General features: G+C 47.2%; 1 protein-coding gene across 4 annotated transcripts in view; it reads left to right on the plus strand.

The window, feature by feature from the left end:
• Osbpl10 (oxysterol binding protein like 10) overlaps nt 1-23,351 on the plus strand; it is a 243,057-nt gene that overhangs the window by 101,175 nt on the left and 118,531 nt on the right. For 3 of the 4 annotated variants that reach the window (XM_021172670.3, XM_029482014.2, XM_029482012.2), the window contains exon 4: nt 20,959-21,150. The exons of the other annotated variant lie outside the window; for it this stretch is intronic. In XM_021172670.3, the coding sequence (XP_021028329.1) occupies nt 20,959-21,150 (192 nt within the window). The remainder of the gene's footprint in view (nt 1-20,958; nt 21,151-23,351) is intronic. 4 annotated transcript variants of the gene reach the window in all.

Genomic DNA, 23,351 nt, shown 5'->3' on the forward strand with positions numbered 1-23,351 from the left:
GGACATATCTGTGTAAATCTTGTGATAAAGCTCTTTCTCTCCTACATCACACTGTAGGCATTCATAAGTTGCCTACTGTGTGTGCACACACTCCTTCTGGTACTCTGCCCTTTACAGCTGTCAGCATGGAAGCTTTTTATTCTTAGTCTAATCATATATTGATTAAAATAGCAACCAACCAAATAAAACAAGGAAAGTGGTTCGTGTGTGTGTGTGTGTATGTGCACATGTGTGCACGTGTGCATGCGTGTGTGAGAGTGTGTAGACCAGAGGTTAACCCCCTGCCCCTGGGGTGTTATCCTTAGTTTTTGAGGCACAATCTTCATGGGGACCTGGGGCTCATGGGTAGGCTATGCTGCTGGACATCGAGTCCCCAGGGTCCTCCTGTCTGGGTTTACAAGCAAGTGCCGGTGTCCTCTACTTTGTACCTGGTGCTGGCAATGGCGTCTGAGTCCTCATGTTTGAGTGGCGAGCACTTTACTGAGCTACCTCCCCAGCCCTAAGCCAGGAGAAACTCTTATTGAATGGAGGTAGCATGTGCAAGAAGCCCAGAACATGTTCTTCTGTAGGGAATGGTGGTTCACTCTCAGCTCTTTTCACAAGCGTTCTTGCTCCTCATCAGGGTTTCTCCCTGGTGGTATCGACACTTCGGCATGGATGCTCTTGTCTAGAGGGGATGGACTCTCCTGAGCCTGGTGAGGCATTCAGCAGCATCTCTAGCTAGTACCCACTAGATGGTGGTAGCATATACCTCTACCCCTAACCAGACATGACCACAAACAAGCCTGCTGAGAACTCCCAGGCAGGGAGAGCCATCCAGGCCACAGCCCTGTTTGGCAGGTCTATAGGCAAAGGGACTGAGCCTCAGAGTGGTAAGATGTTCCCCTGGCTTGGGCAGAAGTGAGACCCGGAGCCATTTGCCTGTGCTTCCTTCCACTCCACCCCCACCCCAACTCTCAGCTGCTGGGAAATGGCATTTCAGCGCATACCAGGGAAGCAACCTGGGGGGGGGGGGCTGTTGTGTACTTGAGATTCTGCTCTTGGGAAAAGCCCCGCTCTCTTTGCCAGAAGCGTGACAGTCTATCCATCATGTGCCCGGGAGGGATGCAGATAAAGGTTGCCAGAGGTTCTAATTCGAGGCTTGGCGCTTTCTTGTGGCGGTCCTGCTCCATCCGGCTGCTAGCAGACTCTGGAGTTTGCAGCCAGAGTCTCTTCTGCGTCCATCTGAGAGGAGCCATATGTATGTCTTGCATTGTTGCTGGGTTTTTATCTACTCTATACTCTGTTTCGCATCGGCGCTGTGGAGAAGGCACACACAGAGAGAGGTCTGTGAGCCTGGGCCCCTGGTGCCTGCCCAGACAGGGCATTGACTTCTGGGCCTTCTGGCTCTCCTCATGGGTTGTACCCACTCTGCCGTGGTGAGAACCAACAGCCGGGCCTCCTCCTGCCTCATCCCTCTGAGGTCAGATGCAGACAGAAGCTCTTGCGGGTTCTCTGGCCCGTGGTCCTCTCCTAAGGTAACTGTTGAGGTTGGGACTCTCCTGGGGAGTGGGGCTAAGGAGGCATTGACCTTAAACTTACCTGCACTGTCTGGCTGAGGAAGAAACCTTTGTACCTTAGGACTTATGGACTTTGCCTGAAGAAAGTGCCTCTTTCGATTTTGGTGTTTGAAATACAAAAGGATATTATTAGAGAGCTGACATTTTAATTGAGAAAAAAATAACTTTTTATCTTTTCCTTTATTAATTTTTTTATTTTTTTCTCTATGCAGACTTTGGACAGCTGCCTTGATTTTTCTGTTTTGAAGCCCGTGCTGTGGGGTTAGCGCTTGGGTGACCCCTGTGGTGTAACATGTAGATATAACACGCCAGTGGGGGAGGTCAAGTTTGGAAGTCAGGATGTGTGAATGAGCCAGAAGTGGTGGTGCATGCCTCGTTCTTGGTGCCAGGCTGCAGAGACAGCGGGATTACCTCAAGTTACCAGTTTACATAGCGGATTCCAGGTTAGCCATGGCTGTATAGTGAGACCTATCAAAAAAAAGAAAAAAGAAAAAGGTGACGTCTTCCCACCTCCCCTTCTTTATTGGCCTTGAACTTGTCTGTAAAGCATGTGGGGTCTCAGTAGCCTTACCATTTCACACCACAAGATGGCGTCCTCAGGCTTGCTTTCATTCCAGCTGCTGGTCCGTGTTGCATCCTGTCCTCACCCCGTCCCCCAACCCCGGATCCCAGTTTATAGTCAAGGCCAACTCACTGTATAGACCAGGCTAGCCTTGAATTGTGAGGATCTGTCAGCTGCGAGTGGTGGCCTGTGTCTGTCACCCCAGCTCACTGCTGGTTTAAGCTATTTCTCCTCTTCAGCTATCTCAGTTTCCTACCCTGTTAAGTGGGTGGAGAATTTTCCCTTGTGCGTGTCACAGAGACATTTCCTGGCAAGTCAATTGGTATTTTCAGAGAGATTAGTCAGCGATGGGTTCCATAGCATTAAGAGCATTAATTATAAATCGTGACACATGGTATAATTGCCAGCAATACCTGCGGAAGGTGCTGGAGCAATCCCCGTGGGCGCTGCTGCCGACCTCTGAGCTCTCGTGTGATAGGGGGGTGTTCTGTCTCCTACTTACTTTAATCTGCATGAGGAGGGATTTCACGTTGCTTTTTATAGTGCTTGAAGCTCGGTGCTGCCCCCTCCCTGCTCTGGATTATATTTTTATATTTGTGATTTATTACTTTTAAGTATTTTCCTCAGAATAGGTCTTAAATTTTTTTTTTCATGTCAGTGGTGTGTGTGTGTGTGTGTGTGTGTGTGTGTGTGTTGTGTGTGTGTGTGTTGTGTGTGTGTGTGTTGTGTGTGAGTGTGTGTGTGTGTGGTGTGTGTGTGTGTGGTGTGTATGTGTGTGTGTGGTGTGTGTGTGTGAGTGTATGTGTGTGTGTGTGTGGTGTGTGTGTGTGTGGTGTGTGTGTGTGTGTGAGTGTGTGTGTGTGGGGGTGTGTATGTGGGTGTGCATGTGTGTGATGACTCTTGTTTGTCATCCCTTGATAGGAGGCTGAAGCAGGGGGATCACCACCTGTTTGAGGCCAACCTGGTCCATATAGTGAGTTCTCTCTCTTTCTCTCTCTCCCCTCTCTCTTTCTCAAAAAAAAAAAAAAAAAAAAAGGAAAGAAAAGAAAAGAAAAAGAAAAAAATGAAGTTGAACCTGAAAAAGGCTGTTGTTTGGTTAAGCGGTGATGTTGTAGTGTGGTGACATGGACAGGCTGTGGTGTGGTGAAGCTGTTGTGGTTAGATTGTGGTGTGGTGATATGGTCAGGCTGTGGTGTGGTGAGGCTGTGGTGTGGTGAAGCTGTTGTGGTGAGGCTGTGGTGTGGTGAGGCTGTGGTGTGGTGAGGCTGTGCTGTGGTCAGGCTGTGCTGTGGTCAGGCTGTGCTGTGGTCAGGCTGTGGTGTGGCGAAGCTGTTGTGGTCAGGCTGTGGTGTGGTGACATGGTCAGGCTGTGGTGTGGTCAGGCTGTGGTGTGGTCAGGCTGTGGTGTGGTCAGGCTGTGGTGTGGTGAAGCTGTTGTGGTCAGGCTGTGGTGTGGTGACATGGTCAGGCTGTGGTGTGGTGTGGTGAGGCTGTGGTGTGGTGAAGCTGTTGTGGTGAGGCTGTGGTGTGGTGAGGCTGTGGTGTGGTGAGGCTGTGGTGTGGCGAAGCTGTTGTGGTCAGGCTGTGGTGTGGTGACATGGTGAGGCTGCGGTGTGGTGTGGTAAGGCTGCGGTGTGGTGAGGCTGTGGTGTGGTGTGGTAAGACTGCGGTGTGGTGAGGCTCTGGTGTGGTGTGGTAAGGCTGCGGTGTGGTAAGGCTGTGGTGTGGTGTGGTGAGGCTGTGGTGTGGTGAGGCTGCAGTGTGGTGAGGCTGTGGTGTGGTCAGACTGTGGTGTGGTGAAGCTGTTGTGGTCAGGCTGTGGTGTGGTGACATGGTGAGGCTGCGGTGTGGTGTGGTAAGGCTGCAGTGTGGTGAGGCTGTGGTGTGGTGAGGCTGCAGTGTGAGGTGTGGTGAGGCTGTGGTGTGGTAAAACAGTAGAGAAATCTTCATCCAAGTCCCGTGCACTTTAGAGTCGACGGCTTGTTTCTTGAGGTTCAGTTTTTCTAATACACAGGAAAGTCCATGGTAGCTTTGAACTGATGCTCATCTGCTCAACCTGTTTCTATTATAAAAGTAATCCGAGCATCCAGGCGTGGGGCCACAGGCCTTTACCTCCAGCACTCAGGAGGCAGAGGTAGGTGGAGCTCTGTGAGTTTGAGGCCAGCTTGGTTCTGTATAGCGAGTTCCAGGACAAGCAGGGCTACATAGAGAGACACTGCTTCAAAAAGTCATAGTAAGGGCTGGAGAGATGGCTCAGTGGTTAAAAGCACTTGCTGCTCTAACAGAGGACCAAGTTCCAATTCCGAGCACCCACATGGTGGCTCACAGCAGTCTGTAACTCCAGTTCCAAGGTATCTGACACTCCCTTCTGGCCTGTGCGTGTACTGCATATATGTGGTGCACATGTATGTGTGTGCTCACACCCACCATACACATAAAATAAAAACAACAATAATACCACTGCACATAAGACCATAGTGGTCTCATCTTTGTAACAGCCATGTTAATTTGGCATAGCTTATGCAAATACTTATGACTATTGTGTTGGGGGACCTCTTACTCAATTGGATTTGGATTGGTTGTTTAGGATGCGTGTTTTCCCAGTAGCTCTGGGTATATAGTTCCTGACTACATGAGGAGAAATATGGCTTGCCTTACTGTGAAATGTCTCTGTTGTTCTTCATAAACCTTGCGAGATGAAGATGAGCCCTTCAGAATGAGTTGGGCAGAGATGGGAGAAGTAGGTAGACAGGCCATGTTAGGATTCTCCATGAGACTCACCCGGCTCAACACCTTATATTATTGAATTGAGGAGGCTAAGGAATCAATCCTTGGAGCAGGGTGTGGCGAGCTCACCTGTATTATCAGCATCTTTGGAGGTGGAGGCAAAGTCAGTAGTTCATGATCACCTTCATCTTCATAGTGAGTCTGAGCCTGGACTACATGAGATCCTGTATTTTTTGAAAGCCCTTGTGTGATATCTCAGCAGGTAAGGGCACCTGCGGTCAGGCTTGAGAACCTCGGTTTGATCCTTGGGACCCGCATCATAGAAGGACAGAACTGCAAGTTGTCCTCTGACCCTCACAAGCAGATCGTGGCAAACTCACACACAGCATAAGCCCACATGGTTTCTTGAAATGAGATGAGATACAAGTAACAGAATTAGCCATTCCAGATGGGACATTTCAGTGACATTTAATACAGTGCCATGCGCCTACTATGTCTCTCTAGCTCTATGCAGCTTTCATCCCCTTCATATAGCCCAGTGCCTGTTACTGTGGTTACTTTCCTTTTTTTTTTTTTTTTTTTTTTTTCCCCTGTCTGGAGTCCCTGGAAACCACACATCTACTTTCTGACTCTGGATTCACTGATTTTGTCTACTTTGTAGAAATGGAATCCTATAACCTGTGCCTTTTATGCCTGTCTTGTTTAACATTACTAGGTTCAGAGTCCTATAGCATTTATCAATATCATTTTTGATGGCTGCATAATATTCCCTTGAATGGATGTACCACATTTTGTGTATTATCCTTTCATTGGTCCATAGACACTTGAGTGGCCTCTACCTTTTGGATATTGTGACTGGTATTATGCTGCGTTGGTTTGTGCCCACCTGTTTATTTCTCTGTTTCAAATTCTTTGGAGTAAGATCTTTATTGCATTTGCTCTCTGGGTGGTGAAATATACAGATTAGGAGAGCTCTTTCAGACCTAACAGTTGCTATGTCTACATTTTGTTGGCTTCAGAATAAATACTTCTCTACATTATGTTGACTTTGGTTGGGTCCTGTTTTGTTTTGTTTTGTTTTGTTTTCCTGACAGAGGGGGATTAATGCTCTGTTGCCAGTGTCCTAACTCAGTCCTTGGAAAAACCATGGAGAGACAGAATTTCTCAGTGGACTTCTGGTCCCTGCTCAGAGGTACAATCTTTCACTGTTCCACCTACCAGCAGCTCTCTGGGCTTATCCTCCCCTTCCCTTGTTCACATGTCCAGAGGAAGCATCTGTCGCCTTTGGTTGACTCTCCCACCCCAACACTGCTAAACTGTGTGCTTCGAAGATGTAGACAGGAAGGTCAGCTTCATAGCAAGTCCGAGGCCAGCCTGGACTACATGAGACTCTATCTTAAAACAAAAGGTATGATTCTAACCTGGCTCAGTGGAACAGACATGGGGTTCCAGCTACTCGGTGGGGCTGAGGCAGGAGGATTGAATATTCAGCACCTACCTAGGCTACACGTAAGTGAGTTCAGGGCCAGCCTGGACAGCGTAATGAAGCCCTGTCAGAAAACATAGGGTAAAGACAGGGAAAGGATGCTCGGTTGAGTGAGCCCTTGCCTCAGCGTGCATGAGACCCTGTGTTTGGTCCCCAGTACCACAGGTGACATGTGTCCCAGACACCACCCCATCATGAGCCTCCAAGGCTTTGTTCTATTTGTGATATCTGTATTGAACCTTCATCTGAAAAATGTATGTTGGGATAGTTCTCAGAAGATTTGCTGGGGGGGGGGGGGATAAAAGTGAGTCATCTGGAACCAACAAAGATGAATCTTGGTGGCAGAGAGAGGAAGAGGCTCAGCTGCTGGGAGAGGTCACCTGCGAAAGCACGAGTCGTTACCACAGGGCCTGCTATCCCACAATGTCCCAGAAGACAGGGCCCGTGCTTGAAGGTTCACCTGCCGTGGTGAGACTCCAGGCAGTTGAGTGAGGAAACCCTGAAGGATTCTCTGTAAGAAGAGGGAGATGGAAGGGTGTGGCCGAGTGCAGCTGACCCTCCCCTGGGGAATCCTTCGCACCCTTGTAGACCAGCAGTTCTCAACCTGTAACATAACAGTCGTCATATCAGATTCATAACAGTACAAAATGACAGTTATAAAGTAGCAACAAAATTATCTGAGGGTTGGGCGTCACCACAGCGTGAGGAAGGTTGAGACCCACTGCTGTAGAGCGTTAACCCAGCCCTCCACCTATGGACGGATGCCGTCACACACCTATGAGCTTCACTGATCAAAGTTTGCCCGTAGGGTATTTACTCTGTCTCACACTTGAACCCACCGGAGGACTGTCGCACATCTTCCAGCTGGCTTCCGTAGATCAGCTGGAGGTCAGAGAGCAGGAGGCAGATGGACTGGGAAGGCCTGGAAGTTGCCTGGAAGGCGGCTCCTGGAATTCAAATTTGGCTCAAGAGGATGAAGCCATTCCTGTGGTCCCCCACATTTTTGAATAAGCACTTGAAGCCTCTCTCTCAGTCCCTAAGGCCTCAAGAATATGAGTTCTTTTAGCCTGGCTCTGGAAAGATAGGTGTATTCCTGTTCTCTTGATTTATTTTTAAAATTAATTAATTTACTCCTTTCCCTCCTCTCTCCTCCTCCTTCTTTTTCCCTTTCCCTTCCTCTCTACACCTTCTTGTATATATGTGTGTGTGTATGAGTGCATGTGTGGTGTGTGTGTGTGTGTGTGTGTGTGTGTACAGTTTCTGTGTGGTGGTAGAGGACCTCTCTTGGGAATTGGCTCTCTCTCTTGACCATGTGGGTCCTGGAGATTGAACCAAGGCTGAAAATACTTGGTGGCAGGTGCTTTACTGTAGCCATCTCTCTAGATCCCCATCCCCTGATTTCTTTGTGTCTGTGTCTGGCTTAGGATGCACACTGTGTGGTGTGGATGTGTGCAGAGGCCAGAGGATAATCTTGGATGTCATTCCTCAGACATCATCCACCTTTTATTTATTTTTGACATTTTTGTACTTGTGTGACATGCACATACGCATGCCCACGCAGAAGCCAGAGCAGCGGCCATCAGGTGTCCTGCTCATTGTTCTCTGCCATATCCCTTGAGGCAGGGTCTCTCACTGCACCTGGAGCTAGGCTGGCAGCTGGCAGGACCCCCTTCTCCTGTCTACCCTCCATGGTGCTGGGGTACAGATGTGTGTGGCTGGCCCTTTTGGCTTCTTTCCTTGAAGGCTTGGGATGTACACATAGATCCTCATGCTTGTATAGCGTATTACCATTTTTCCAGCTGCTGTGACAAACTTCCCTGACAAAAGCAACTTAAGGGAGAAAGGGCTTATTTTGGGCCACAGTCCCAGGGCATATCCATCATGGTGGGGACATCAGGGCTTCCAGAGTTTGAAGCTGCTGCTCACGTCTCATCTGTAGACAAGAGCCAGAGAGGGGTGTACACACAGTGTCGCTCAGCTTCCTTCTCCACTGTCCACAGTCCAGGATGGCAGCCAGGGGATGGTGCCACCCATGGTGGGCAGCTCTTCCCACCTAACTGAGGAAATGAAGAGAATTCCCTCACAGGCATATTGACAAATAACACTGAACACCTCAAAGCAGTAAGCGTCTTACCCACCGAGCCATCTCTCCAGCTCCTCTCCCTTTAATTTTTTTAAAGACACATTCTTTGACTGGCCTGGAGCTTACCAAGTAGGCTAGGCTATCTGGCTGGTGAGCCTCAAGGGTCCACTTGTTTTCCCAGTGTTGTGATTACAAGCACATACCATCATGCCCAGCTTTTAGATTTATTTTGTATTATTGTTGTTATTATTGCTATTATTTTACTATTATTATGAAGATGACTATGAGTATTTAAAATGTGGGTTCTGGGGATTATCTTGGAACCTTATGCACCTTACTGACTGATCCATCTCCCCAGCTTCCCCACATTCTTTGCTCCTCCACCCACTTTCTTACAACTGCTGAAGCCGGCTGATCCAACAGACCCACAGCTACCAAGCCAGTGAAAGCTGTACAAATCCAATTAGATTTTAACACAAGATGAAATTCTCCTTAAAACATGAATAATTTGGAGTCCTCAACAGTCTCATCTCTGAGGACAAGAAGAAATGAAGAGAAATCTCTTCTGTTCCACCATGCAGGGAGAGATAAGCGTTCAATTTTCTCCTTCCGAGTGCTGTGGTGACAGTGACGTACTGCCTCAGGGGCCCCTGGCTGGGCAGGTCTGATGTGATTGGGGAAAGCCCAGCTGCTTTCCCCGCACATCATTGGTGGGCCAGGCTGTCTTTAGAGTGACAGATGAAGGTATATCTAGTCTCAAGCACTCCTTAATCTAAAACTTTCTGAATGCCAACAGAACTGGACAGCTGGAAATGTCCCACCCGACTGCACGCTGCAGCCAGAATGCAGGCTTGCTGGGTTGGGGAGATGGGTCGCTTTGTAAAGCGTGCATGAATTCAAGCTGCAGAAACTGGCATGGTGGTGTGCCTTTGTCACCCACACACTGAAGAGACACAGACAGGTGATCCCTGGGGATTACAACAACAGCAAAACAAACAAGCAAACACACACACACACTAACGCTCAAAGATAGACAGGGCCTGAGGAACGACACTTGAGATTGACTCCAGATCTCCACACACATGTGTGCAATGACCTCCACATGCAAGCACACATGTGTGCAACTCTCACATATGCAATTCACTCACACACACCCCAGTGTACTAAAAATACTGTAGAAAGTTATTCAGTCTAGACCCAAGGTAGGATGTATAGGAGAGAGTTAATACATTTTCTGCTCAGGCTTGGACTAAATCCATATGTATGTGCAGATATCCCAGCATCTGGGAAAGCCTAAAATCTAAGCTACTCCAGGCATGTTGGCTTAGGGGCAGTTAGCCATTAACCCAGAGCTGAGCTGCCCTATACTAAAATATGTGAGCCAATGCCACTTTTTGGAAGAAGGTTTATATTTATTTAAGTATATGTGTGTGCTCATGTGCACATGTGTGTGGGTACCCAGGGAGGCCAGAAGACGGTGCTAGTTTCCCTGGAACTGGGTTTACAGACACTTGTGACCTGTTTCATAGGTTCTGAGAATGGGACCCAGCTCCTCTGGAAAATCAGCCAGAGCTCTTAACCACTGAGCCACACCTTTCTTCCATTTTTAAAAACTGACGTGACGTTCTCAGAATTAACACTTATAAAGTCAGACCATCAGACCTTGCCGTGTCCTGCAGTATCAAATATTTGGCTAAAGCTTAATTCTTTATATAGTTAAATAAGTTCAGCTAATCTCCTGATATGCAAACTTACTTTATTCCTTGATAAATGGTGAAGTTATTTGTATAACACATAATCGTCTTGAAGCCTATTTCTTTGTGATTTATTCGCAAATGTTTGAGTTGTACGTATGTTTTGTATGCTTGCCTGCCATGGTCCTGCAAAATTTCTAAGTGAGATGGGTTGCAAGTGGAAGGTCTGGGGAAGCCTTGGGTGGCCCCTTCCATGCACACACCACACAGAGAGATTCAGTCCGTGCCCGTGGCCAGTTCTGAATACCCAACACCCTTGTGGTAGCCCCTTGATGTGCCAGATCCACCAGTTTGCTGACTGGAACACAGAGGGTCAGGTCATGTCAGGTATGTCTCAAGTTCTAGAGGTGGGATGGAGAGACCTGCACAGGAATCTAGCCTTTCCTTTTCACATCAAAACTGAGTTGAAAATAAACCAAGTATGTCAACAATTTTTTTGAGCTGTGGGTTCTCGCAGAGTCTGTGTTTGATTTTAAGATTCTTAAAAATCCCAGACTCCTGTGCCTCAGAGGGAAACCACTCCTCCAGTAACTAACATATTGAGCCAGCCTCCGGTTTATTCCTACCCTGTGAGGGAGTACCCAGTGAGAATGAGACCAGGCAGAAGGCAGCCACTTAGTCTAACCATGGACTGCCTGTAAAAAGGGCAGCAGAACCAGGAACAGGAAGATGGGCGTTGTGAGATATGCCTGGAATTCCCAAAGCACTCAGGAAGTGGAGGCAGGAGAATTGCTGTTAGTTCAAGTTCAGCCAGGGCTACCTAGCAAGAGCATATCTCAAAAGCAAACCTCCAAAGAAATAGGAAGGAGGGTGGCTATGAAGAAATGGAAGGTTGGGGATGGCATAGCATTTTTAGGAGGTGGGGTTAAATGGTCTCTGGAGCCTCCTGTGGTCATCCCCATGGAGCTAGGACAGTGCTCCTGTCCGGAGACTCTGAGCCACTGGCAGATTTGTGTGTATGTATGTGAGCATGCAGATTCATCTGGGTGCACATGTATGTGCATGCATGTAGAACAATAACAGAACAAACACTGGATGTCCTTCCTCGGGTGCCTCCCATATTTGCTTGAGAAGGGGCCTCTCATCAGCCTGGAACTTCAGCAAGTAGACTGGCTGGCCAGGGAGCCCAGCCATCTTGTCATGAACACTCACTACCATGGCTGGCATGCCTGGCATGCCACCTGGGTTCTGGGAATTGAACTCGGGTCCTCAAACCAGCAAGACAAGTTTTACCAACTGAGCCCATCAGCACATTTCCCACCTGGGCTGTCACACCCTGATCGTGGCTTAGTGTCTAGCCATAGTGGTCTCTGACCTGGATTCCATGGGACTCGGTCCACAGCTCCAGCAAAAGAACATTGTCCACAGTGAGATATTCTTTTTCCTTTATTATCACAAAAGATTTTAATGCACAAGAAGAGGTGTCCCTCTGAGCTTCCAAATGTGTGCCTGAGCATTTGGGAGGGAGATAATGATCTCTAAGCAGACAGGTGTGCCTCCTGTCACCAATGAGTTATTGATTTGCAGAAAATCAAATTTGCTCTTTGAAACCATCTGCCTTGGAACGGCCTTGGGCGTTCCCTCCCTCTGGCTGGTTTGACCCTGTGGTGGGAGACCGAGGCTCAACCATAAACTAGATACCTCTCTGTCTCTCGTGGCAGGACTCCTGGGTACACACTTGCCTTTTGTTCTGATGTCAAATACCTCTGGGTCCATGGTGTGAGACAGGAGAGCTGGAGGCCCCTCTCCAGAGCACGGCTAACGCATTTCTGCCATGAAACTGACCCAGTGCAGATGACGCATGCTGTGGAGACATTCGTAGCTTATACACAGATAACGGTTTAACACCTGAATGTGGCCCCCAGGAAAAGCCTCCTGGAAGCCACTGTTCTGCTTGGCTTGCCATCCCACAGTGGTGCCAGCTCTTCAGGCCCACCTGGCAATGGTCTGTAGTTTTCAATTTAAGACCCAGAGGTACTTGGGCCAGAGGTGCAAGGGCTGGGGATGTGTGTTACTTGTTGTGTGTGTGTGTGTGTGTGTGTATGTGTGTGTGTATACCTGAGGGGGACAGAAGAGGGAGTCAGATCCCCTGGAGCTGTAGTTACAAATGCTTGTGAACTGCCCACTTGGGTATTGGGAATAGAACCCAGGTATCTTATGAGAACAGTATGTATTCCCAACCACTGAGCATCTCTCCAGTCCCAAGCATTGATGTTGCCTGAGTTGGGTTTTCAGGGGCAGTGGTTAAATGGAGGTTGGGAGGGATCATTGCTAGGTGTCACCACAGTCCTAGCACTTCCCTGTATCTGAGTCTACGGAGTAATTATTGTCGTGCTCCTGGCCTGGGGCACGGAGTCATCAGCCTCTAGGGGAGGCCATAAGACCCTGAAGCAGGATTTCTGGTAGGAGTGGGGGCGCAGTGTGTCCTTTTTTGTCTTTGACATCTATAAGCATGTGACCCAGTAAGGATAGCTTAGAAGCTTATGAATAATTTCTTTTAAAACCAGCCTAAAAATGTAAACTGTCTTAATTCTAATGAGCTGATTGCTCCAGTTCTTGAGACTTAGTAAGTTCTATGAGGCATGGAATTGGAAAGTTCCCTTTCTCCCGCACGCGCGGCTGGCTCAGCCATTAGGGAGGAGGGCGCAGAGACTTGTGGCCACCTTGCATGCTTGCCGAAGAGAAACTCGAGGAGTAAGCTCATCTCTAGCCAGCAGCGGCCCCCCCACCCCCAAGTTAGGATCTAGATGCATAAATTGGATGTGTCCTCCTTAGCTGAAGCTGCCAGCTTGACACAGTCTAGAATCACGTGTGAAAGGCAGCTCAGTTGAGGGCCTTGTGAACGTGAGGGACTGTCTTGATTGGTAAGGGATAGAAGAGGCCCCGCCCACTGTGGGCGGCACCATTCCATAAACTCTTTAACATGTGCCCCCCACTCCACACCCTGCACCCCGCCGCAACCGTACCCCTCCGGACTCCGCACCCCGTACTCCGTACCCCGCCCACCCGCCCCCCAGCTAAGCATGAGCCCTTGAGCCAGCAGACAACACTGCTCTGTGGCTCTGCCCTGTGTTCCCTCAGTGATGGAGTGTAATCTAGAAGTTTAAGCTGAAAGAAACCCTTTCTTCTCTAAATTGATATTTGTCAGAGGAGTGGGCGTTTGCATTTTTGTTTTCAAAGCATAGCAACAGTTGGAAATTAGAACGGGGTGGGGACACGAACATAATGATTAGAGAGTGTGCAAGCCTGTGTGCGCGTGTGTGCAAGTTGTGTGTGTGTGTATCTATGTATGCGTGTGTGAATTCATCGGATGGTGTGAGTCCCTTCCCCCTTTCCCCTCTTTTTCTAAGTTAACTCGTCTTTTCATGACTGTTGGTTCTTTTGTTCATAAAAAGCAGCTCACTGAATTATTAAAAAAAAAAATCCCAGTAGACTTTTCATTGGACTAGTCACAGGACGGTGTGGGGAGGGCTGGCATCTTCACATCATGGCTGCCCTGTTCACTGCCAGGCATACACCATTCCACACCCTCTGCTCTTCATCGACTGACTTTCCCAGTGAAACGGTGGTTTTACCCCTGTAGGTCTGGGGCTAATGCCAATATACTACAGTTCTTACTGTCACTGTGGATGGCTCCCCGCTCTGTGCTTTATTTTCTACTTGGCTCTTTCACACACAGAGGACTGCCTTTAGCTTTTTTAAACTCATCACCTGTCTGGCCATATTGAGGGCTCATTGGTTTTATAGCTTTTAAAAATGTTTTTATAAGTATATATTGTACTAAACAATGGGTTTCATTATGACGTTTCCATGCGTGTTCATAATATATTGACTACATTAATCCTTCCATTACCTTCTCCCTTCCCCCTCTACCTCCTGGCTCCCTTCCTCTTCTGTAAACCCCCCTACTTCAGTCCCTACCTGCCCCCACCCCTCTCAATAGGTGTCAGCCATCACTGGGATGGAGCCTGGGTTTGTCACTGGGATTGTGGCTCGTCCCTGCTTCCCTCCACCTCTCCTGGTCTTAAATGACTTTTAGAAAGGGTCACTGAGCAGCCTCAGGCTATGATCTGGTGCTGTGATCTCAGCTTTCCCAGATGGGATAATTGGTTACTTTCTCATTGCTGTGACTCTCTCACAGACTTCTTTCTTCTAGAGGGTTCTAGATCCTGCCAAGATGACAGTCAACATTCCCACCACAGGGCACTTCCACCCCAAGGCTTGAATCCTTTTATATTGATGTGATATCAATTCCTTTCCCTTCCCAGCATTCCCTCTGTCTCTGCCAGCTTTGCTGGTGTGTGTGAGGGAAAGAGAAAGAGCAGGTGCTTGAGAGCATCCCCTTTGCAACTCTAGATCAGGAGCCAGTCACGAATGGAGGAGATGCGCAGCTATGCAGAGGACGGCTCTAAGCCACCAGCTCTTCCCCTTGCCTGTCCCTACCATCTTTCATCCTTCCCCTTGTATCAGGAAGGCATGTTTGTTACTGGGGGCATGGATGCAGGGAGCCTGCAAACCTCTAATGGCAGGACGATCCTTCTAGGGAGCCATCACTCTCAACTCAGAATTTTCCAGATGGTTTTCTTGGCATTTCTAGTCGCCATTGTTGAAGTAAATATTTGGAACAAACCCCTGCCATGTTGTTCCCCAGACTGTTAATATTTGATTTTAAAAGCTTGTTCATTTGTAGTGGCTGTAATTCGCTTGCTCCCCTGCCACACATACTCTTCCCCCTTCTGTCTTCCGTAAGATTTATCCACTGAGACTCTTGCTCACGTGTACCCTTACAGGAAGCCCTAGTGTGTGTGTAACTATGAGGATCTCATAGTTAACGCAAAAGGAGGAGGTGTTTGTTTTTGGTGTTGTGTCCCCCCCCCTCCATGATGCCCACTTCAAATTCACCGCCTGTGGATTTAAATGACAGCTGTTAACTAACTAACTATGGTTAGCCATCCACAGGGGAAGGATTTGGCCTCCTGGGTATATATAGTATGGTTATGTTGATTCTGCTGTGGAAAAGGTGCTGTGAACCATGTAGCTGGCTGCTTCTTTTTTTTTTTCAAATAAAAAGGTTGGGGTAGAAGGTAATGGTTCTCGTGGTTCATTATGATCAAGATACATTTTTGAGGCAGGATCTCTATATAACCTGGACTGTCCTTGACTCTTATTTAAAAAAAAATATATATATATATATACACACATACATATATACATACATACACACATACATATGTATATAGATATACATTTATGTATATATACACACATGTGCGTGCACACACACATAATGTGTGTATACATGTTATGAAATGCTATGCATATGTGTATCACGTGTGTGTTTGGTGCTTGTTCATGGAGATCAGAAGAGGGCACTGGATCCCATAGAGCTGAAGTTACAATTGTGAATCACCGTGCCTGGACTGGGAACTGAACCTAAATCCTCTGTAAGAGCAAGTGCTCTTAACCACTGAGCCACCATCTCTTCTGACCTTGAATTCTTGAGCTTCTCAGGTGATGGACTCCCTGATTTTTGCTGGGTCTTCATTTCTACTCAAAATTTAGCAAAATAGGGGTGGGGATGAAGATCAGTTGGTAGAGCATCTGCCTAGCATGAATGAAGGAAGGCCTGACCAAGTCTCGGACAACACACCCCGGGCGTGGTGGCATATGCCTGCGGTCCCAGCACTCAGGAAGGAGAGGGTCAGAAATTCAAAGTAGTACTTAGCTACATAGTGAGTTTGAGGCCAGCCTGGGCTAGGTGAGTCCCTGCCTTGAAAGACCACTAGTGGTGTATATATGTGTTTCATTTGCTCATGCCTGTGTGTGTATATTGTATAGTTTTGATATCTCATAGTTGGCCGTGTAAACATTAAAGTATATTTTGGGTTTCAGCACCACTTTGATTTCACAGAAAGTAAGAAAGCTAGTGGCTGCTAACTTTTGTACTAAGCAACTTCTTAACATTTAAAAAAACAAATCAATACTCTCTTCACTGATGGAGTCTTAAATCACGTAAAGAAATGAGGCCCCGCTCGTCAGGTCTGCGCTAAGTGCTTCATAGGCACGGTACGGGCTTCATCTTCACTGGGGCTTTTAAGGGTCAATATTATTAGTCCTCTTTTAAAGATCAGGAAATTGATGCTTAATGAAAATGCTTAAATACCTCTCCCAAGGTCATATGGCTCGGAGGAAGCAGAGCTGGAGAAATGAAACCTGGCTTCCTGGCTTCCCGGCCCGGGGGAGGCGGCCTTTTGTTGGTCTAGAGTAAGCCTTCCAAACAGCCAGTGTCTTTCTTCAGACTCCGTAATTCTTGAGCAAATTTACCCCATCACAGGATCAGGGAGCACGCCTCTTCCCTCCTCCACACTCCAAAGGACAAGATGGACGGAGAGGCCTAGATTTTACACCTCCATTGCCAGTTGCTCGCACATGCGGCAGCTTCAAGGCCAGTCACAGGCTCCAACTTCTGTGTTCTCCTGGTTCTGGGCATACCAGAGACCTTCCCCAACTCCTTCAGCATTTCAGAGCAACCTAGAATTGTATTTTCTACCCCGGCTTCCACCCCACTCCCCATTCTCTTGTTCATTTACAAAGTGCCTGCTTCCTAGGCCTGAGGTCAGCCTTCCGGTCAAGATCAACCTGTGCTCTGTCTCCTTGCTGTTGTCCCTTCAAGTTCAAGCTACAGCGCCCTCAGATTAGGACATTGTTGTTGTTTTGTGTGTGTGTGTGTGTATGCACTCCTGTTTGTGTGTATGTACCTCAATATGTGTGCACCTGTGTGTACCTGTGTGTATGCACTCTTGTTTGTGTGTATGTACCTCAATGTGTGTGCACCTGTGTGTACCTGTGTGTATGCACTCTTGTTTGTATGTATATATGTACCTCTATGTGTGTGTACCCTTGTGTGTGCACCTGTGTGTACCTGTGTGTATGCACTCTTGTTTGTATGTATGTGTATACCTATGTGTATGTACCTCTGTGTGTACACCTTTGTGTGTGTATGCACTCTTTATTTTTAAGATTTTATTTATTTTATATATATGATGAGTACACTGTCCCTGTCTTCAGATACTCCAGAAGAGGGCATCAGATCCCATTACAGATGGTTGTGAGCCACCATGTGGTTGCTGGGAATTGAACTCAGGACCTCTGGAAGAGCAGTCAGTGCTCTTAACTGCTGAGCCATCTCTCCAGCCCATAATTTCATATTTTAAAAAAAGATTTATTTATTTATTTTATGTATATAAGTACATTATAGCTGCACAGATAGTTGTGAACCTTCATGTGGTTGTTTTGAATTGTATTTAGAACCTCTGTTCATTCTGGTCGGTCCCCACTTGCTCAGTCCCTGCTTGCTTTAGCCCAAAGAGTTATCATTATAAATAAATACACTGTAGCTGTCTTCATACACACCAGAAGAGGGCGTCAGATCTCATTACGGGTGGTTGTGAGCTACCATGTGGTTGCTGGGATTTGAACTCAGGACCTTCAGAAGAGTAGACAGTGCTCTTACCCACTGAGCCATCTCGTCAGCCCGTGTGTATGCACTCTTGTGTGTGTATATGTGTATACCTTTGTGTATGCACCTCTGTGTGTGTACACCTTTGTGCTTATATGCACCTGTGTTTGTGCACCCGTATGTATGCCATGGACAGAGAAGCACCTGGACTTCCTGCTTTAACATTGTGACTCAATCCCTTCAGAACCCAGACCTCGATCTTTTTTGGGTAGCCTGACTGGCCAGCAAGTCCTAGCAGTCATCCTAGCTCTTCCCTGCAGTGCTGGGGCCACAGGCACACACAACTCTACCCAGACTCGTGTGTGGTAAGGAGCTGAACTCAGGCTCTCGTGCTTGTATAGTAAGCTTTCTGACACGCTTAGATTTTGCCTCCATCTCGGGACATCTATTTATAAGATCAGCTTGTCTTTAGTTCTTTGACATTTCCTACCTATATTCTCAAATTAGACATATAAATCTTGTTATATACTTTTCTTTTGAGGCAGTCTTATGTAGCTTAGGCTGGGTGTGAACTTTCTATGTAGGTGAGGGTGACCCTAAACTTCTGATCTTCCTGCTTGTACCGTTTAAGTGCTGGCATTGTACATGTACTCCATACCTGGTACCTGCGGTGTGGGGGCTCAAACCCAGGACTTTGTGCATGCTAGGCAAACACTCTGCCAACCGAGCCACATTGCCAGCCTACCCTCAACCCCCTGCCCCATAACTGCATTGTTCTTAAAGTGTACATGTGAATGTTGCGATCTATTGTGTTTTTTCCATTAAGATTCATTTTTATGCATGTGTATGTTCATGTGTCTGTATGAATATATGCCGCAAGCATGCAGATGCTCATGGAGGCCAGAATAGGGCATTGGATCCCCTGGAGCTGAAGTTACAGGCAGGTGTGAGTGGACGCTACAACCCAGACTGGGATCCTCTAGAAGAGCAGCAAGGGCTTTTAGCCACTGATGCATCTCTCCAGTCCCTGTCTGCATGTCTTCTAACACCAGCAGCCTTGTGTCTCTCATTGACCTTCCCCAGTAGGGATACTGCTAAGCACATAGTAGGGATTTAGTTGATAATTGTACCACAGGGTCTGGCATGTCACCTACAAGCCTTTTTTTCTTTTTTTCAGGCTAAATGATGCAAGAATGTAAATGTCACATGGAATTAATAATTTGCAGACAGGCAGTCCCTTCCCCCAGTTCGAAATGAAATAGAGAAAGCTGTGGAGTACCAAACTTCCTTCCCTCATTGCTCCCCCCATCACGTCTTGCTCTCAGTACGTAAGGCTCCACTTGATTAGTGTGCGTATCTTTAAAAAAATTTTTTTTCTGGGTTTTAAAAGGAACGCTTTTGAATAATAGTGAAAGTGATTCCTGAACGTTCACAAGAGCTCAGCACGCTACACAAGCTGCTGCGTCTTGCTTCTTACAATTAACTATACAGCTCACAGGGTTTTCCCAGGGTCAATGGCTAGAGGTCTTTCTCAGTATTCTCTTCCGGCTCAGTAGTATTTCATTCTGTAACCTGCCTCACACTGACAGACACAGAGGCTGTTAACAGCCTCCACCCTGAAATATACTGCTGCAGTCATTAATTGAGGATCCTCCGTTCTGCCTGCGTGCGGGTCTGACTGGAGAGGACCAGTTCCAGGGATTGCAGCAGCTCAGCAAGGATGCTGGGAGCAGACCTGCCATACTCAGGCTCCATTGATGCCTGTGTACTCAGCCCTTGGGATGCTTGCCAAGATGATGGCTGAAGCCTGCCTTTTAAACTTTGTTTTGGGTTTATCATTTTCTGGTGCACGCAGTGGGGCCTATTTGATACAGTTTAAGAGTCATTTGTTGTTCTGTTTTGTGAACTCGCTTCTTTGTATCTTGGCTCATTTAATGATACTTTATAGCTTTCCTTTTCCCCCCCAGTTCTTTCCCCTTGGCTTTATAGGTGGTGATTGTGGCTGCTTTTTACATTTTAGGTAGCCACGTTTACCAGGACATTTCTTTCATAGCATTTGGGTTTCAGGGCATTCGGCCTTGCCTGCGTGTCTTCTTCTGTGTGGGCACCCTGTTCTTCCGTCTAAACCTCTTTGATTTGATTTGGAGTCTTCCCTCTGAGAGAGGAGTCCAGGTTTGCTCTTCACGCTGACTGCCAAGTTCATCTACATTAAAGTGAAACACCATCTTTACTACCGATTCGTAATTTGAATTCCATTAGTATTCAAATTATTGTATTTTTGGATATTCAAACTACACCCATAGTACTATAGTAGTAGAGTGTAAGGACTGTAGGGTGAAATGTAAGCAAGCACTTGGCTAACACGTGAAGCAGAGTAGTTCAGCTGTTCATATAGCTGATGGCTCAGCGGTTAAGAGCACTGACTGCTCTTCTGAAGGTCCTGAGTTCAAATCCCAGCAACCACATGGTGGCTCACAACCATCAGTAATGAGATCTGATGCCCTCTTCTGGTGTGTCTGAAGACAGCTACAGTGTACTTTCATATAATAAATAAATAAATCTTTGGGCCGGAGTGAGTAGGGCCGGAGCAAGCAGAGATCCTGAGTTCAATTCCCAGCCACCACATGATGGCTCACAACCATCTGTACAGCTACAGTGTACTCATATACATAAAATAAATAAATCTTAAAAAGGAAACATTTATTAAGCAGTTAAAGTCATTGTTTACCAGGCTTTGGGATATAGAGATAAACAAGAATGAATCTCTAAGCCAGACAATGCCTTTGGTAAGCAGACAGTCTGAGCGAGCTAGGGAGGTGCTTCCCAGACTAGACAACATTAAACCCAGTGTGAGGGTTCCATGGAGGGGTAGCATCCTAGAGGGGAAGGGCTTCCAGAAAGAGGAAGTAATCAGAGATTCTGCACTTGGGAGATGGCTCTCCATGGCCGTCTAGAAGGAAAGGAGACATTAGAGATAAAAAGGGTAATTCAGCGTGTGTGTATCATCCATATCTTTTTGTTGAGACAGGCTTTTACTAATGTAGCCCTGGCTATCCTGGAAGTCACTGTGTAGACAAGGTTAGCCTTGAACTCACGGAGCTGCCCCACCTCTGCCTTCTGAGTGCTGGGGTTAAAGGTTTGGGCCCACCGCTACCCCTGACATTTTCTGTAATTGGGTCCTCGTGGGTTTTAGACACAATGCAGTCAGACCTGCCCCCTGCCTACGTCCTTTAGAACAGATCGGGGGAATCCACGCCCATACACGTGAAAGGCTGCAGTCAGTTCTGCTGGCCAGTTGCTGAGTTTTGACGCCTATTGCTTGTTCTAGACTACTCCAGGCTCCCGCAGCCGAAGCCTCACTTTGCTCCCCCATGGAACACCCAGTTCTGCGTCTCCCTGTAGCCAGAGACATCTCAGTACGGGCGCCCCCGGTGTTGTCTCAGTCACGCGTCACAAGTCGCCTGCAGCTGCCCGAAGAGCCAAGAGTCAGTATTCCGGCCAGCTTCACGAAGTCAGAGAGGTAGGCCTTGCTCTTCCTGGGTTATATGCCCACTCACCTCCCGGGAGTTGGGGGCTGTGGCTGTGGCCCTGGTGGCTCCTCTTCCATCTGACTCTGTATAGAGCAGACGTACTCTCCCAGCCTCCCGCTTGCAGCCGCTCTTCCAGCACGAGAAGATAATTATGGTTGCTGCTGTTAAGGAGGTTAAGCAAGTCATTAGGAGACCTCCATCCTAGCTCAGAAAGCAGAGAAGCCTGTGGTAAAGTGGGCTGAAAAGGAGCATTGATTGTTGATTAAAGTCTCCTGCTCAGATCTAAGCTGAGACCCGCATGGAGAGAGCCCCAATGCATCATGGGAATGTTTGACGCTCCGGAACGGTGGTCCTGATGCTGACTTCGTTCCTTAGGAAGCTCCTGCCTCCCCCTTCACTTTAGTGGTTCTGAGCCTCACTCTCCACAGTTGTTAGAAGGGAATAAACGTTAAAGCCACTGTTGCCAGCCTCGTGGGAGTCCCGAGGCTCACCTGGAAGCTATGCGCTGAAAGGGGCACCAGAATTTGCTAGGTTTTGTTTGAGAGACAGGGGACTCACATAGTCCAGGCCAGCCACAGACTTATCATATTAGCTGAGAATGACCTTGAACTTCTGGTCTGTCTTCCTGCCTCTGCCTTGAAATGCTTAGATTACAGGGAGATAGGGCCATGCTCAGTTTTATGCAGGACTGGGGATGGAACCTAAAGCATCCTGTATTCTAGGCAAGCACTTGACCAACTGAATACATCTCAGCCCCAGGGCTATTTTATGCCTTCTTATGAGAGGCCCCCAGGAAGCCATGAGATTCTTAGCGTTCTTGTTCCCCTTCCCAGCCCCCGGGACAGCCGACTGTGTTAGCATGGAATAGGTCCTGGTTGCCTAACTTCTGTCAGGTGCTGAGAACTGTTGCTGGGGAAGCTCTCCTGTCCGGCCCAGCTTGCTGCCCCTTGCTGTGGCTGTAGAGCCCTTGCCTTCCTTCACAGACATTTGAGGCATGCCTAATGCTTTACATTTAAAGGTCAGAATCTGGGCAGTATTCTGATCTCAGACTGCCTCAGTCTGATTCTGGTCAAGAATTTGCTTCATATTTGTATATATTTGTAGGAAAGACTTTCCTCTTTTAAAAAAATGCTTTATGAAAATACATTCCCATATTGCTTCCAAAGAGGAAAGTACAGAGTTGGAATTCTATTTTAAAATATTTTAGGTAAATTCTATGTGTATGGGTATTTTGCTTATGTGTGTGCAGCATGTGTGTGTAGTGCCTATGGAGGCCAGAAGGGGGCGTCAGATTACCTGGAACTGGAATTACAGACCATCCTGAGCAGCCCTGTGGGTGATGAGAACGACACTTGGGTCTTCCAGAGGAGCAACAAGTTCTCGTAACCATTTTAATCTTCAGAGAGAATGCCCACTGTGAAACAGACACCCTGATGTGTAGGCAAAAGGGACTTTTAGTTTAATTGTATTATTACATTGGTTGATATAATGGGTGCTGTGTCTATTTGCTTTTTTTCCCCCATAGATCCTTTTTCAACATACCATCACAGATTTATATCAAATAGAACAGTACGCTGCTTCAGGGTTCTGCATCATGGACCAGGACAGCTTTAGTAGTTTGCATCTTAATTTTTTTCATTGAAATTTTCATTTAATCTGTTTTTTTTTTTTCTCCTCAGCTTTTGAGGTGTGTGTATGTGTATAGTTCTAGTTTTAGAATTTTTAGATGTATTTTATGTGTATGGGTCTTTTGCTTACACGTATGTATGTGCAGCAGGTGTGTGCATATATGGACTTAGAGGCATATACCACAACATGTGGTGTATTTGATGCTGGGGATGGAACCCAGGGCTTCATGCTGGGCAAGCACTCTGCCAACAGAGTAGCATCCCCAGACCTCCTCAGCATCGTTTTTATTTATGATAGAGAATTTTATTTTTGGATGGAGATTGAACCAAGGGCTTCCATGGCCTAGACAAGCACTTACCCACTGAGCTAGACTTCCCCCCCCCCCCCCAGACCTTAGGCTGAAGAATGTTTAAGGCAGGTCCCACACTGTACTATTTCATCACTGACAGTAAATCTATCAGTATCCCCCTAGTTAGAATTAGAATTTTTGTACAGTGTGTACTTTAGTTTATTTTTTAGTGTCTGGGGTTAAAAAACCACAAAAAAAGAAAATTATAGAAGG

This window comes from Mus caroli, unplaced genomic scaffold (genome assembly GCF_978045245.1).
Source record: "Mus caroli unplaced genomic scaffold, Mus_caroli_1 scaffold_11, whole genome shotgun sequence".
Classification (NCBI taxonomy): domain Eukaryota; kingdom Metazoa; phylum Chordata; class Mammalia; order Rodentia; family Muridae; genus Mus; species Mus caroli.